This window comes from Heliangelus exortis, chromosome 2, assembly GCF_036169615.1.
Source record: "Heliangelus exortis chromosome 2, bHelExo1.hap1, whole genome shotgun sequence".
Classification (NCBI taxonomy): domain Eukaryota; kingdom Metazoa; phylum Chordata; class Aves; order Apodiformes; family Trochilidae; genus Heliangelus; species Heliangelus exortis.
In genome coordinates, this window is record NC_092423.1 from 127,895,233 (window position 1) to 127,909,239 (window position 14,007).

At 38.5% G+C, this 14,007-nt stretch overlaps 1 protein-coding gene across 1 annotated transcript in view; it reads left to right on the top strand.

Moving 5' to 3' along the window:
• Positions 1-14,007, top strand: part of INTS8 (integrator complex subunit 8) — a 23,851-nt gene continuing 9,844 nt past the window's right edge. Inside the window, exons 1-15 of the mRNA XM_071737974.1 lie at positions 1-252; positions 1,940-2,114; positions 2,953-3,093; positions 3,496-3,567; positions 4,706-4,757; positions 5,753-5,935; positions 6,432-6,539; positions 7,240-7,395; positions 7,939-8,039; positions 9,538-9,679; positions 10,843-10,913; positions 11,051-11,226; positions 11,915-12,048; positions 12,642-12,752; positions 13,459-13,660. Of these exons, the coding sequence (XP_071594075.1) occupies positions 123-252; positions 1,940-2,114; positions 2,953-3,093; positions 3,496-3,567; positions 4,706-4,757; positions 5,753-5,935; positions 6,432-6,539; positions 7,240-7,395; positions 7,939-8,039; positions 9,538-9,679; positions 10,843-10,913; positions 11,051-11,226; positions 11,915-12,048; positions 12,642-12,752; positions 13,459-13,660 (1,954 nt within the window). The 5' untranslated portion in view covers positions 1-122. The remainder of the gene's footprint in view (positions 253-1,939; positions 2,115-2,952; positions 3,094-3,495; positions 3,568-4,705; positions 4,758-5,752; positions 5,936-6,431; positions 6,540-7,239; positions 7,396-7,938; positions 8,040-9,537; positions 9,680-10,842; positions 10,914-11,050; positions 11,227-11,914; positions 12,049-12,641; positions 12,753-13,458; positions 13,661-14,007) is intronic.

Genomic DNA, 14,007 nt, shown 5'->3' on the forward strand with positions numbered 1-14,007 from the left:
CCAGGGGGCGGTGGCCAGCCGCCATCTTGTCGCCGCCACTGTCTCCTTCTGGGGAGGGTGTGACAAGCGAGGCCGCGGGTGCTGAACCGGGGTGGGGGCGGCTTCAGGGCCGGGGAACAGCCATGAGCGCGGAAGCGGCGGACCGGGAAGCCGCCACCTCGAGCCGTCCTTGTACGCCGCCGCAGACCTCTTGGTTTGAGTTCCTGCTGGAGGAGTCCCTGCTGGAGCAGCACCTGCAGAAGGCCTCTCCCGGTGCGTGCGGCGCGGCCCTGCTGCCGGCTGTCTCCCCTTGGCTCCTCAGCGAGCGCTGCTCAGCGTCCCTCTCCACGGGTCCCCGCGAAGAAGGGTTCGCTCCTTTCCCTGCGGGCCCCTTCCCCTGCCCCTGCGGCTCCTCCGCTGCCTTGAAGGACCTGTCTGCTGCTAGGCTGCGCCCGCCCGCCCTCCTTCGTCCTCCCTCCCCCGTCTCGCCCGTCCCTCCCTCCCTCCCTCCCTCCCTCCCTCCCTCCCTCATCCCTCCCTCCCTCATCCCTCCCTCCTTCATCCCTACCTCCCTTCTTTCTCTCTCCCTCGCCCGTCTCTCCCTCGCCCTTCTTTCTCCTTCCCCTCTCCTTCCCTTCCTGCCTCGCCCGTCTCTCCCCCTCGCCCCCTCCCCCTCCTTCATCCCTCCCTCCCTTCTTTCTCTCTCCTTCCCCCCTCCTTCCGTTCCTGCCTCGCCCATCTCCACCCCTCGCTCGTCTCCCCCTCACCCGTCTCCCCCTCGCCCCTCTCTCCTTTCTCTCTCCTTCCCCTCTCCTTCCCTTCCTGCGTCGCCCGTCCCTCTCCCCTCTGGCCCGTCCCTCTCCCCTCTGGCCCGTCCCTCTCCCCTCTGGCCCGTCCCTCTCCCCTCTGGCCCGTCCCTCCCTCATCTCGCCCGTTCTCTCCCTCATCTCGCCCGTTCTCTCCCTCATCTCGCCCGTTCTCTCCCTCATCTCGCCCGTTCTCTCCCTCATCTCGCCCGTCCCTCCCTCTCTCTGGGCTCCCCGCCCCCGGGATGCTCCGCAGGGCTTTGCTGCATCCGAGGAGCCGGTCTGGGGGGGGTAGGGCAGCCAGGCAAGACACTAGAGGCCTCCTAAAGATTCAGTGCTGAAAGTGCTGTGTCTTCTGAGGCCTGGAATGGATAGAAGCCTAGTCCATTGCATTGTAGGAAAATTAGCATATTTTAAACCAACTGATTTTTTTTTTTTTTTTGATGAGCATAAGTGGGAATTGTATTTTTCGTTATGTGAATTCTACAAGCAGGTGGAGGATATAGGAAAATCTGGGACGGTATTACCTCTATAAAAAGTAAATTTAGAGCATCAGCTGGCTTTATTTTTGTGTTTAGATCTTATACTGATATTTTGCGTTTAAAAATTATTAGTATCAGTCTTATGTTCCACAAAGTTCAGGGAGAGTGTAATTGTTACAGTTTGGCTTCAGTTCCTCAAAACAGCTCAAAGGTATTGGAGAAAATGTATTATAAGGAAGAGATCTAGAGGCTTTTTTCTTTAAATCATTCTAAAAATATTTTATAGATGTATTGAGAATTACCAGCGGTTGTTTGTAAATATATTTTAAAATGTAGAGAATTGCAAGTAAGTCTATATTTTTACAACACTTAACTTGCTGTTTCAATAGGCAGCATTTATTTTCTGTAGATGCAGGTACTGAGACATAATTAATGCAAACATACCAGAATGTGATTACCCTGACCATGTAAACCTGAAGGTTAAATAAAGATATCTTAATTGTCTGGTTTGAGACAGCATAAGGAAGATACCCTTTGGCATTAGAATCCCAAATGCCAGGTGCTATAAAAATGTTGTCAGCTGTAAAAATGGCAATGAGGCGAGATCCCTCTTTTTGGCTGCAACAATTTCGGGCTTACAAAGAATCTGAAAAGTGGCTCTGTTTTTTGCAGATCCACCACCTGTGCAGCTGATTGTCCAGTTCTTGGAACAAGCTTCAAAACCATCTGTGAATGAACAAAATCAAGTGCAGCCACCACCTGATAACAAAAGAAACCGCATTTTAAAACTCCTTGCTCTTAAAGTTGCTGCTCATCTGAAGTGGGACTTGGATGTGTTAGAGAAAAGGTACAGTCTCTTCATCTTCATGCTGAGATTACTAAATGGAAGTGGTTTTAGTTCTTTATTTTAACAAATAGAAATCTGTCTTGTTCTTTTTTCTGACAGAATCTGTCTTATATTAAGAAAAGTCTTGGGTGTTACAACTGAAATCAAGTTCAATTTACTCTCTGAGTTAGGAAAGGGAGTTGACAAAGGCAGTGTCTTTGAGCAAAGCCACCCTGTTTTGGAATTAGAGAAGAACAGTGAGGTTTAGGCATGAAGATGTGCACATCTAAACTGCAAAAAGAGGAGTTTTAGGTTGTATTTTCTTCAGTGACAAAACAAGCTTAAGTTTCCCCATTCTGGCATGTTTGAAATTGGAGGTCTTTTAAGGCTGCTTCCTTTCCTGCAGGAAGTATTCATTCATTTATTCGTTGTGTGTCTCCTGTCAAATAGTACCTTTGCTTCTTAAAATGCAGGTGCAGTCCAGCTTGCAAGATCAGCCCTACTGTATGACTCTATTGGGCTGATTCTGGGGTTTGATAGGATTGTTTTGTTCAAATGTGGTTTTTTATGAGAATCAGTCTGAAGTAATTTCATCTACTAAAGAGTTCTTGTTCTGTTAGTTCATTAAGTCTAAGATTGTTCTTAATTAAGATACGTGCTTTTGTTTTTTAGCTAATGCAGTGGTGTGCAGTAGTAGTTCAGCTGCCAGGGCATTTAATTAAACTAAATAAGCATAGTACCTTTACTGCCATGGGTTATTAATACAGTACTGAATAGTTGGATGTATTATTTAAATATTTCCAGGAGTGAGATTACTTTGCAAGGTATCTGATTTTTTTTATTTATTTTTTTTTAATAGCTTGTCTGTTCCTGTATTGAACATGCTACTGAATGAACTTCTTTGTATCAGCAAAGTTCCCCCAGGAACTAAACATGTGGATGTAGACCTGTCCAGCTTACCCCCAACCACTGCAATGGCAATACTACTTTACAATAGATGGTAACTATTTTAAGACAGTAATCTTAAAATTGTAATAGAATAAAACAATGTTTTTTTCTGTCTATGTACTTGTATGCAGAAGGAGAAAATCTTAAACTAGTTGTAATTTTGTGACCTGTAGGTAGGTTACAGGAGCTGAGTATGAAAAGCTATTCAACTGCTGATGTTCCACTGGTAGTGGTTTGAAGTGTCACCTCATAAAGCTATAAATCTTGGTGTCTTCTAGCTTTTTATGGCTGTAAGAGCACTTCTTAAACACTGTATTTGCTCTTGAGTAGAGGATGTATTCCAATGGTATAATGTATCTGAAAAGATAAACTGATATTTGTAAGAGGTGTGCAGTCTGCTTGCTACATGTCTGAAGCTAATGGCATTTTTTGCTTAATTTTCTCCCCTGTATAGGGCCATAAGGACCATTGTTCAAAGCAGCTTTCCTGTAAAGCAACCAAAACCTGGTCCACCTCAGTTAAATGTGTAAGTTACAGACACAACTCATTGGAACTTCACGTGCATTTTGTAATCAGAATTTTAATTTGGATTGCATTTGAATCAAATATTCAGTAAGATACAGTTGCTTAAAATGGGTAGTTGTAGTATAGAAAACTTGCATTTATTGGAAGTATATTCTTTTTTTCTCACCAGACATTCCTGATACATGGATTTACTTGTCTGTTGTTCTACTCATTCAATATATTATAGTCTTAGTGACCTAGAGGCATGAAAAATCATGGGAGATAGGGAGATGGCAGTTTTCCCAGGCAGAATGCTTGCTGCCTGGTTTAAACAGGTACATCTCTGGTATCTTGTTTTAATTTATAGTAACTTGCTTTATACAGTTGTTTCAGTATAGCAGTTTTCTGCATTATTTTGGTGACTTGAAAAATAAATTGCTTCATTAGGTAATTGTAATTTAAAGTCAGTATTCATTTTGCATTCCAGAAGTTGTGTGGATTTAGTTACAACCTGTCCTTAAATTCCAATGTCTTCTTTGTTATGAATGTCTCTGAAGAAGTTAAATATCTCAGTGGTACTTTCCATGTGTTTTATGTTAACTTTATGCTATAGTATTAGGCCATACTTGTTTGAGAGAGTTTGGTAAATATATTGTTTAAAAATACTACTGCTGCTTCTCCTTGTTTTTCTACAAATCTTGTCCCATATGAATCAGAGTCTGACCTAAATTAAAAAATCTATGTGGGAAATAATTTAAAAATACTTTTGATTTTCACATAAACACATGAATGCAGTTCTGCTCCTGACACATGCTTGAGAAGATTTAAATAGTGAAGCTTCAAGGGGCTTGAGGCCGATTCCTTCATGATAAGGAAGGAATTTTTTTGCTAATATTAAGTCTGATTTTTAAGGAAAAAAGCCACAAAAATTTTGTAAATTCCATTTTATTGAATCATGTTCTCATCCAAAACTATTTTCATTAAATAAATCTCTGTTTTAGACGTAGATAATTAAGAGCAGTCAGTGGTTCTGCATAATGATGTTTAAAGTGTAATTAAAACTTATTATGAATTAATTGTTGTGGTCCAGAACATGAAGTAAAAGAATATGGAGTCTTGTATTAGAATTGAGATCTTGACCTCTTCTCTGTATTTTCTAGGATGAACCAGATGCAGCAAGAAAAGGAACTAACTGAAAACATTTTGAAAGTGGTGAGAAACTTAATTTTATTTTCTTGGCTTTGTTTGCTTTTGCAGGTAAATATGAACAGTCAGGAAATAATTGAATCACAGTTATTTTGTTGGATTCAAGTTTTGTTGGATTCATATTATATTTGCCACTTTTAATATTTGCTACAGTTCCACTGTGTGCTTTATGGACAGTGCTGTCTGTGCTGGATGTCATGGAATTTGTTTTGTGACATTCAAGTATTAATTCATCAGTGCATGCTTTTAGCCATATGAAGCCTTTACAAAATTAGTGTGTGGTTAGTGATTAAGATCATACCATGCTTCAGGTGCAAAATCATATGGCACCAAAATTCAACAGTAAAAACTTTCTAAAAAGGATTTAGGAACTGAGTGTTTTCTGTATTTAGCTTTCAACAGAAGGCTACTTGTGCCTCGAATGTTTTCCTTTGAGAGAGACAAGAAAGAGGAACAACACACCTTCTACTTTTATAAGTAGCCTAACTCATTTTCTTACATTTGTACTACTTGGAACCAGTTATAGAATTTGCATTATACATTTTCTACAGTTTTTAACTTTCATTTTTTTCAAAAAGATGGACATGAATACTGTTTAACTGTTTTACCTATTCATCAGAATTTTTGAAAAGACCTGCTCACATAGAAGCTGGTTTTGTTTCAGCTGTGAAGTAAGAAAATTTACAGTCTTTTGCATAATTGGATACTCAGAAAAATGGACAAAAAGATGAAGGTGAAACAGAAAAATGTTTTGTTTTAAGTGGAAGTAAGAATTGATCCTGTTTTTCTGAGTACCTGAATCTGAAGCAGAAGTCACAAGTTTCTTTACTGTACAGGAAACACGGGAGCAGATTGTACATAGCAATAAAACAGGTGTATAAAAGTGCCTTTTTTTTAATATCCATTTACTGTACAGTTGCACTTCTAGTGTTAGTTTAAACCTCAAGTTGAATTCAAAAACAAGAGTTTTAATTTTTTTCAATGCCTTTGATCTGTTGCAGTTGAAAGAGCAAGCTGCTGATTCCATCCTTGTCCTGGAAGGAGCACTTAAAATGAACAAAGATCTTTATGTCCACACTATAAGGACTCTGGATTTATTAGCCATGGAGCCTGGAATGGTGAATGGAGAAACAGAGAGTTCCACAGCTGGACTGAAAATCAGTGCAGAGGAGATACAGTGCCAGGTAGCTAAAGCTCTTGGTTTATGTCTATTTCCTTAGACAAAACTTTAAGTAATACTTTTGAGATAAATTGCAGTATTTTTCTATTAATATTCCTGTGTTCTTTTTTTAATGCAGTGGGATATTGTGGACTTCATTTTTGCATTATTAGAACTTTTTTCAGTACTGTAAATATTGTTGCTTCCCCCAGCCCCTCACTTCCCTTGCACACCTCAGAGTAAACCATTACATGGCAAGGGCAACTTGCTGCATTGTTCTTAATGAATATGTGGAAATCATTCTGTGTATTTTGTACTGCCTGTGCAGAATAATTCATACTGAGATTGCAGTTAAAGAGGAAACAATTGAAGTACATGAGGAAAATATGCAGTGTGTATACATTTAGATAAAGGTAGGAATAGCTTAAATTGTGTAAGGTTTGAGCTGAAATACTTAACCTTGACTTTAAATGTTGTGTAAATTTCCAAGCTAATGTGTGTTATATCAATGCTGTTTGCAGGTTTGCTATGATTTGGGTGCAATCTATTTTCAACAAGGAGCTACAAATGCAGCTGTTCAAGAAAATGCTAAAGAAAAGTTTTTCAAAACAAAGGAGTTGATTGCAAAGGTAATGAACATTTTATTAGCTTGTGTGTTCAACTCTTCTAAAAATACCTTGTCTATTACTGCTTGCTTCATTAGCAGTTTATTAACTATTGATGGTACACACAATCTTTGAAGAAATTTCATGGTATTTTAACAGCAATTTTTGTTTTTTCACATTGGCCCTTGCTTGTAGCAATCAATTGCAATATATTGCTGCTTTGTTCTACATTTTGTAATGAGTATTCTCTTGCACAAATTGTATTGATGAATGAAAATCAAGAATAGTATCTCCACTACTAGTGTTAACTGGATTGAACATTTGATGTCCATTGTGATTTTCTGATAGTAGTGATGTCTTTTCAGGGAAGGTAACTTGATAGAACTCCGTGTGCTTTAAGTTACTCTCTCACCTTTCCTGGGGAAATCAGATCATCTATGTTCTGACCTTTTAAAAAATTCAACATTTCAATTTATGTCCAAGATTTGCTCCATTTTTTAATTTTGCTTCACAATTACATTCCCTGGACTGCAAAACTCAGAAATGTATTTAAACAGGAAAAACATAGTCTGTGCTCTAAAGAGCACAATAAAAGTATGCTGTTAAAAAAGAAACGTGTATGAACATTATTTGTTGTTTTGCTGTTAATTGGGAAACTCACAAGTGTTTCCAAATTACTTTTCATTAATATTTTGGCCACTAAGATTTGATGACCTTTTTTCAGAATGGTTCATCATCACTTCATTTTACCATTGATGAAGAACGATTAGCTGGGTACTGTCAAGCTTGTGGAATTCTCACCTCATCTTCTGGTGATGCATCTCAACAGGCAACACCTTACAGTCAAATCCACAGCTGTATGAAATCTGGCAACTATCAGGTAGGGTGCTTAAATAAATACACGTTTATTTGAGGGTTTTCTATCATTCTATGATTCCCCCTGAACTGATAGGGATTTTAATAAATTTAAGTGTTCCAGTTAAACATTAATGTACTGTCTTAGAACACTCAGATATAGGAGTATAACACAATCTGATATGTAATAAATTACATAGACTACAATATCATTGATTCCATACAATGTAAATAATTTCTATGCCTGATGTCTAGAATTTTTTTAGAACCTAATTCTTTGGTTTTCAGGGAGTGCTGCTGCTGAGATGTGCAAATTTGGTTTTGTGTTGTTTGTTGGGTTTGCTTTTTTTCCTTTGATTTTGTGATGCTGTAGAACTTCGTTGTTGGTTGGTTCCTTTCTGGTTGTTCAATGAATTTTAGTCTTGCATTCAGGTGCCAGCTGCTTTGGTTAGTTTGGTAACTTTTACCAGATTAAAAAAAAATACTTTGTGTGTTTGTTTTAGGGTTTTTGTTTGTTTGTTTGTTTTTTGCATTATCCATTGACTACCCATCTGTGTTTGTGTTGCAGGACTTAGTGAAGATATTCCTTGAAGATAATCTAACCCTCAGTTTACCTTTTGAGTTCAGGCAATCAGTGCTGAGAGAGCTCTTCCAAAAAGCTCAGCTAGGGTAAGACATTAATGATTTGTTCAATGATAATGAAAAGCAATTTTTATTACGATTTTTTTAATGGGAAGTATAGAAAATCTTCTAACAAAAAAATACTTGCATCCAAGGAACTGCAACTTTTATTTCTGTTAGCAGTAACGAGCTATGTTGTGATCTGTTTCAATGTGGACTTAAGTGAAAAAAAAATTCTGAGTATTAACACATAAATTAAAAAAAATCAGTAAAGTGCTCAAAATTAATTGATCAGATGTGTGTGTGTTTGTATATATGTAAGTATATATATATATAATATATATACATGTTATATATATAATTATATATATAATTATACATATATATATATATATATATAGCTTGTGTATATATATATATATATATATATATAAATTTACAACTTAATTAATATGTCTTTTGGGGTCTTCTAAAACTTGAAGTCAAAGTGTTTAGACAGACCATCCTAAGCAGTATGTTGCACAGGAATGTGTGCTTCATTGGGAACACAGGCAGTGTAGTTGTCTGTGATTAGGAGCCTCATGCACTGCTGAATTAGCCCACAGTGGAAGAATTGGTATGGCACATGTATAGTAAGAAAATATTAATAATGAGCAGAGAGTAGGCATGTTAGAAGGGCAGCTTCTGAATGGCTCCAAACTGAGAAGTGCTGAGCACACGGCCACATCCAAAATTCAACCTTTTGTGGAGCTTAGGCACTTGAATCAGGACTGTATGGAAAGCATCTCCATATAATCATTATGATGATTCTTCTCTGAAGGGGAGGTGCCTACAAGTGTTTCAGTTGAAGAAGTGAGAGGCTCAGTTGTACAAATGTGTGTAAGGAAAAAGAAGTATTGATTTTCACATTGCCTCTTGGTGACAGACCCTGGTGTAAGAACCTAGTACTTACTGATTTCAGCTTTCACTTGAGCCAGAGAAAAGTCAAATAAATATCTCAGGAAAAAACCTTTAATTGCTGTTGTTTAGCTCTGTGTATGGCTGGTAACTGAGCACCTTCAGTGAGGAGTACAAGACAGAAGAGGGTTGTTGACTCTGCTGTTGAGTTGAAACACAGAGGGGAGGATTAGGAGAAGGAAGCCATAGGTTCTGGTTATTTGTTTTTGTCCAGTGATTTTGTATTCTGAGATGCATAATGTTCCTGAAGTCTTTTGGGGTGTCAGCCACACCTGAGGCTTGCCAAGAAGCAGTGCACCTTTGTGCCAGTTGCAGTGCTCTAGCTGGAGTTCCCAGTGGTGCTCATGCTGAAGCAATAATGAAGTCTGCAAATGAAACAGAGCTGTGAGCTGGAAGGGAATTTTTTCCTTTAAAAAAGTGAGGTCTTGGGTAAACTTACGGAGATCCTGAGTCAAGTTTTCCAGAGTGCAGTCTTGGATGGAGACACATGCTCCAAACTTGGCTTGGGATCTGGAGCCTAGAGTTTTGCTGTGATACCAACTCTGTTTGTCAGAGCAGTTCTATGATCTTTGGTTTTGTGTTCATGCAGGAACGATGCTCTGGATGAAGTTTGTTTCAAAGTCTGTGTGTGCAACACGGTCTGTGATGTACTGCAGGGGCGCACAGTTGATGTTCAGTTCTGTCAACTGTTCCTGAAACCCAGCAAAGAGAAAATAGACTTCCTTCTTGAGGTAAGAAATTATTTGAAATTAGAAGGGGAAACAAGTATTTAGTGAGATATCTCTTTCACAATAGAACCTTCTTTTTGTTGCAAGTAATGCTCAGATTTCTGAAGCAAAGAAAAACACTTTTAAGGTAACTTCTCAAACTTTATTCTGCTTCTTTGCAGTTTGTACAGTTGTACTCTGTGTAATTAATCTTGCATCTCTGATCATAACTCTGTTTGTATCTGTTGAGTAGGAATCAATGTTGACCTGTTGCTTCAGCTTAGATTAAAAATTGCTGCAATTCCTGACATCATTAAATTGTGTAGTGACATTGCTGAGTGTTTATTTTCAAAGAACATAGGAAAAAAAATCTCCAAGACAGATATACTAGGAAAACAGTCTCTTGAAGAGTACCACTTTCCCTGACCAGGGTTGTTGTAATAGTTGGCACTTCATGAAATGATCCTGAGTTACCTGTGAAAATTGAACAGTTGCCCTCAATGAAACTTTTTAGGAAAGTAGTATTGCTCAAATTAAACATACTACTTTTGTTACTTTGCTGTTATTTTCAAATCTTAATTCGAGCCTTGTCTTTTGCTTGTCTGTTCAAGCATGTGGCAAAAGTTGGCTGGCAGTACTCTCCACTTTAGAGACAGCAAAAGCTGTTCCATCAGCTGCTTGTGTTAGAAGATAACATGAGTGTCTTGAAAAACAAATTCTTGCAAGCTTACAATCATAACTCAGCTATCTAGTTATCTTTCAACTACAGCTTTTTTTAAACTGTGAGTGATTTGTACAGGTTTTCACTTAGAAATGTTGGTTCCATTTTAAACTCATGTGAAAAGGCTTTCTTACGTATTTAATGAACTTGTGAGGCTGACTGATACTGTGGCATTCAGTGTCAGCACACCTGAATATCAGAGGAATACAGAAAAGGAATGTCAGTGCTGTATGAGGGAAGATCACGGTTGCTGGAAACGGGCTGTCCTGTGTAGGTGTTGAAAGAAATTCTTGTCCATCTGTGTCTGTTGTCACAGTGTTAGTCAGATCACTTTGTTGCCTCCCTTTAGAGGAGAGGGATCCTTCCTGATACTAATTGTGAGTCAGAATTCTAGGCAGTAACACTGTAACTAAGTATTTTAAGAGTTCTGAGGGGCTGCTTAGTGATTTGGTGCTTTCTTTCCCAGGTTTGTTCAAGATCAATAAACTTAGAAAATGCTTCTGAAGCACTGAAGAGAAAACTGGCAGCATTTCTCAAGTATGTACCCATATTAAGTAAAAACTAAATTTACACTTTTTAAGCAGTGTAACAGCACAATAAATGTTTCGAGAACGTAAAAGCAGGAAAATAAGCAGCTTCTTCCTGTTCATGGATTAACTTTTTTATTTGCTTAGAAACTTGTGTTTGGGTTTGGAGGATCTTCAGCTTGTCTTCATGATTTCATCTCACGAGTTGTTCATAAAGCTGCTGAAAGATGATGAACGGAAGCTGCTCGTTGATCAAATGCGGAAGAGATCTCCTCGAATAAACCTCAGCACAAAACCTGTGACTTCTTTTTATGATATCCCAGGTAATTTTCCCAGTATTTCCATTAACAGATGGACACAGTGGTTTCCATGCTTAAGGTTACTATGTGCAAGTCTGTGTTCAGAAGAAGTTTAGAGAGAATGTTTTTGGAGAGAATACTTTCTGGTTTTAGCTGGTGAATGTCCCAGCTGTGACTGTGTTCTAGTTGACCACATGAAAGAGAGGTGTAGCAGCTGGTTTGAACTAACTCTGGCTGTGGCAGCAATTCCCAGAAAAGGCCCTTGGCCCCTGGACTTACACCAGGACTAATGTGACTTTGTGATAAGCTGGACCACAGGGGTGCCATCTAGATGAAGTTTTAAACCTACAGAAGTGAAACCCAGATCTTTTTGTTCAACTTATTTGCCAGATACAGTTGTGAAAATACATATTTTCACCAAGGCAGTATAGGAGCACATATTTTGGTGCAGATCTTGAACCACTGCTTCACTGTAGCAAGGATAAGGGAATACTCAGAGCTGCTGCATGTGAGAAAATGTCCTGCAGCCTCTTAGATCTGGGAAGCTGGCACAAGGTATTCATGGAAGGGCACAAAAGGATGTGTGGGGCCTACAAAAGCATTGGTGTATCTGCTGTTTTCCTGTGTTGTGATTAAAATGTTGTACACTAAACAAATATAAGCATTTTCATTAAGAAGAAATGTGCTGGAGACCTGATTGCTTTTCTTCTAGCTTCAGCAAGTGTCAATATTGGCCAGCTTGAACATCAGCTTATATTGTCAGTAGATCCTTGGAGGATTCGCCAGATATTGATTGAGTTGCATGGGATGACTTCAGAACGCCAGTTCTGGACAGTTTCAAATAAGGTAATTTTATTTCATGTGATCATGAGAGAGTTTAATTCAAGGACTGGTTGGGTGTCATATGGTAAAGAATGGGAAACACTTTCTCATAGATGCTCATTGTGATTATTTTTTCCCCCTTTGTGCATAATGGTGGTTTAATAAGAATAGTTATATATACGTAAAGTTGCATTTTCTGTGAAAAGTGTTAGAATAAAATGTATAACCTTTGTTTTAAGGAGTTACTGGCTGTGTCGTAAGCTTTCCTTGTGAGAAAACAAATTTATTTGGCATAAGTATTCTGACTAGTTAGCAATATTGTTGTAGTTTAAGTTCCTGCCATTAAAAGCTTGAAACAAGAGAGAGGACAAATTTTTTATGTTTTTTTTTCCCTACTGATTTGTGCATATTCAGAGTATGAGCAAAACAGAGTGAGGAGCCATATTTATTGTACTTCTACGAGCAATTAATTATTTCTGATTAGATGTAGAAATGAAATTGTTGGCACTTAAATCTCAGTCATTTCCAGTGTTTGAGTTTTGGTTTTAATGGTTTAAGCAGTGATGTGAATTCTAAAACCTGTTTCTGTGCAAATGTCCTATGCATTTCTCTCCCAGTGGGAAGTACCAAATGTTTACGGCAATGTTATTTTAGGAATCAAAGACAATCTGACTAGGGATTTGGTCTACATCCTTATGGCAAAGGGATTACACTGCTGTGCAATCAAGGTGAGCAAGCCATCCAAAGGTACTGTGGGGAGTTAGTTTTGGCAGCTGAATTTTAACAACACTAAAACTGCAGAAAGCCCTTTTTCCTTTTTGAGAAAAAGAACTGAACAACCAGGTAGTGAGGGAAATATAATAAGAAGCTGTATGTGTTGTATAATGGCTAAATGTTTGTCTTGTAATTCCATCAGTAGAGTGAGGATAATGATTTTCAGTGAGTTAGGCTTGGTGATAATCAAAACTTTGTATGAATGAAATTATGATGTACTAAAGCACATTATATCTAAACCCAGGGGTGATTTGACTTCTAAGTCAGTGTTCTTCTTTATCAAAGTGCTGTTCTCTTGACTAACTGTTTTACACAAGCAATTTATTGAAATTATGTTTTATTTGCTTGGGAATTGACAATGCTGTAGTTTGCTAAGCTGTGAGGTAAAGGAGACCAATACCTGCTATGCCAACATTTACTTGTGGTATATTTTTGTTCAAAAGTCTTATTTTGTTTGAAAAATCTGGAACTGTTGGAACTATTAAGCTTAAGTTCAAGTCCAAAAGACTCAAGCACATAAAATAGTAATTGAGATACTTGAGCAGTGCTAATAATAACAGAACTGAAGCTGGTTCAGCCAGAACAGAGCAGAACAGCATTTCTAATGTTTTCTTGTATGAATCCATTAGGAACCATCAATGCACATCCTCTTTATTGCAGGATTTTGTCCATGCAAAACAGCTTTTTGCTGCTTGCTTGGAGCTTGTGACAGAGTTCTCTCCAAAACTCCGTCAAGTCATGTTGAATGAAATGCTGCTCCTGGACATTTACACTCATGAAGCTGGAGCTGGTGTTTCTGGGGAACGTCCCCCTTCTGATCTTATAAGCAGAGTCCGAGGGTATTTGGAAATGAGAGTACCTGGTAAGTACATTCCTGTCCTCCCTGGGACACAGGAAAGCACAAAGCCTGAGAGAAAGAGGTGGGGTGAGGGAGGGAAAGAGTCAAGTTTTAATTGTAGATTTATCATTTAGGTGTGTAATAGAAAAAACAGCAGTGAAGTTGGACACTGGTTTGAGTGTTCAGAAGTTTGGTTAGTTTTTAGAAGCTGAAAATGAGAACAGTAACATCATGATGCCTATGTATTGCTAAACACTGAGTTTCTGTTCAGTGGCATTGAAAGGACTTGAACAGGGTAAATATCTGCATTTTTACCTGAAAAGTTTTGCTGGTTTTTAAAGCAATCTGAATAATGACTTGCAGAAAACCTG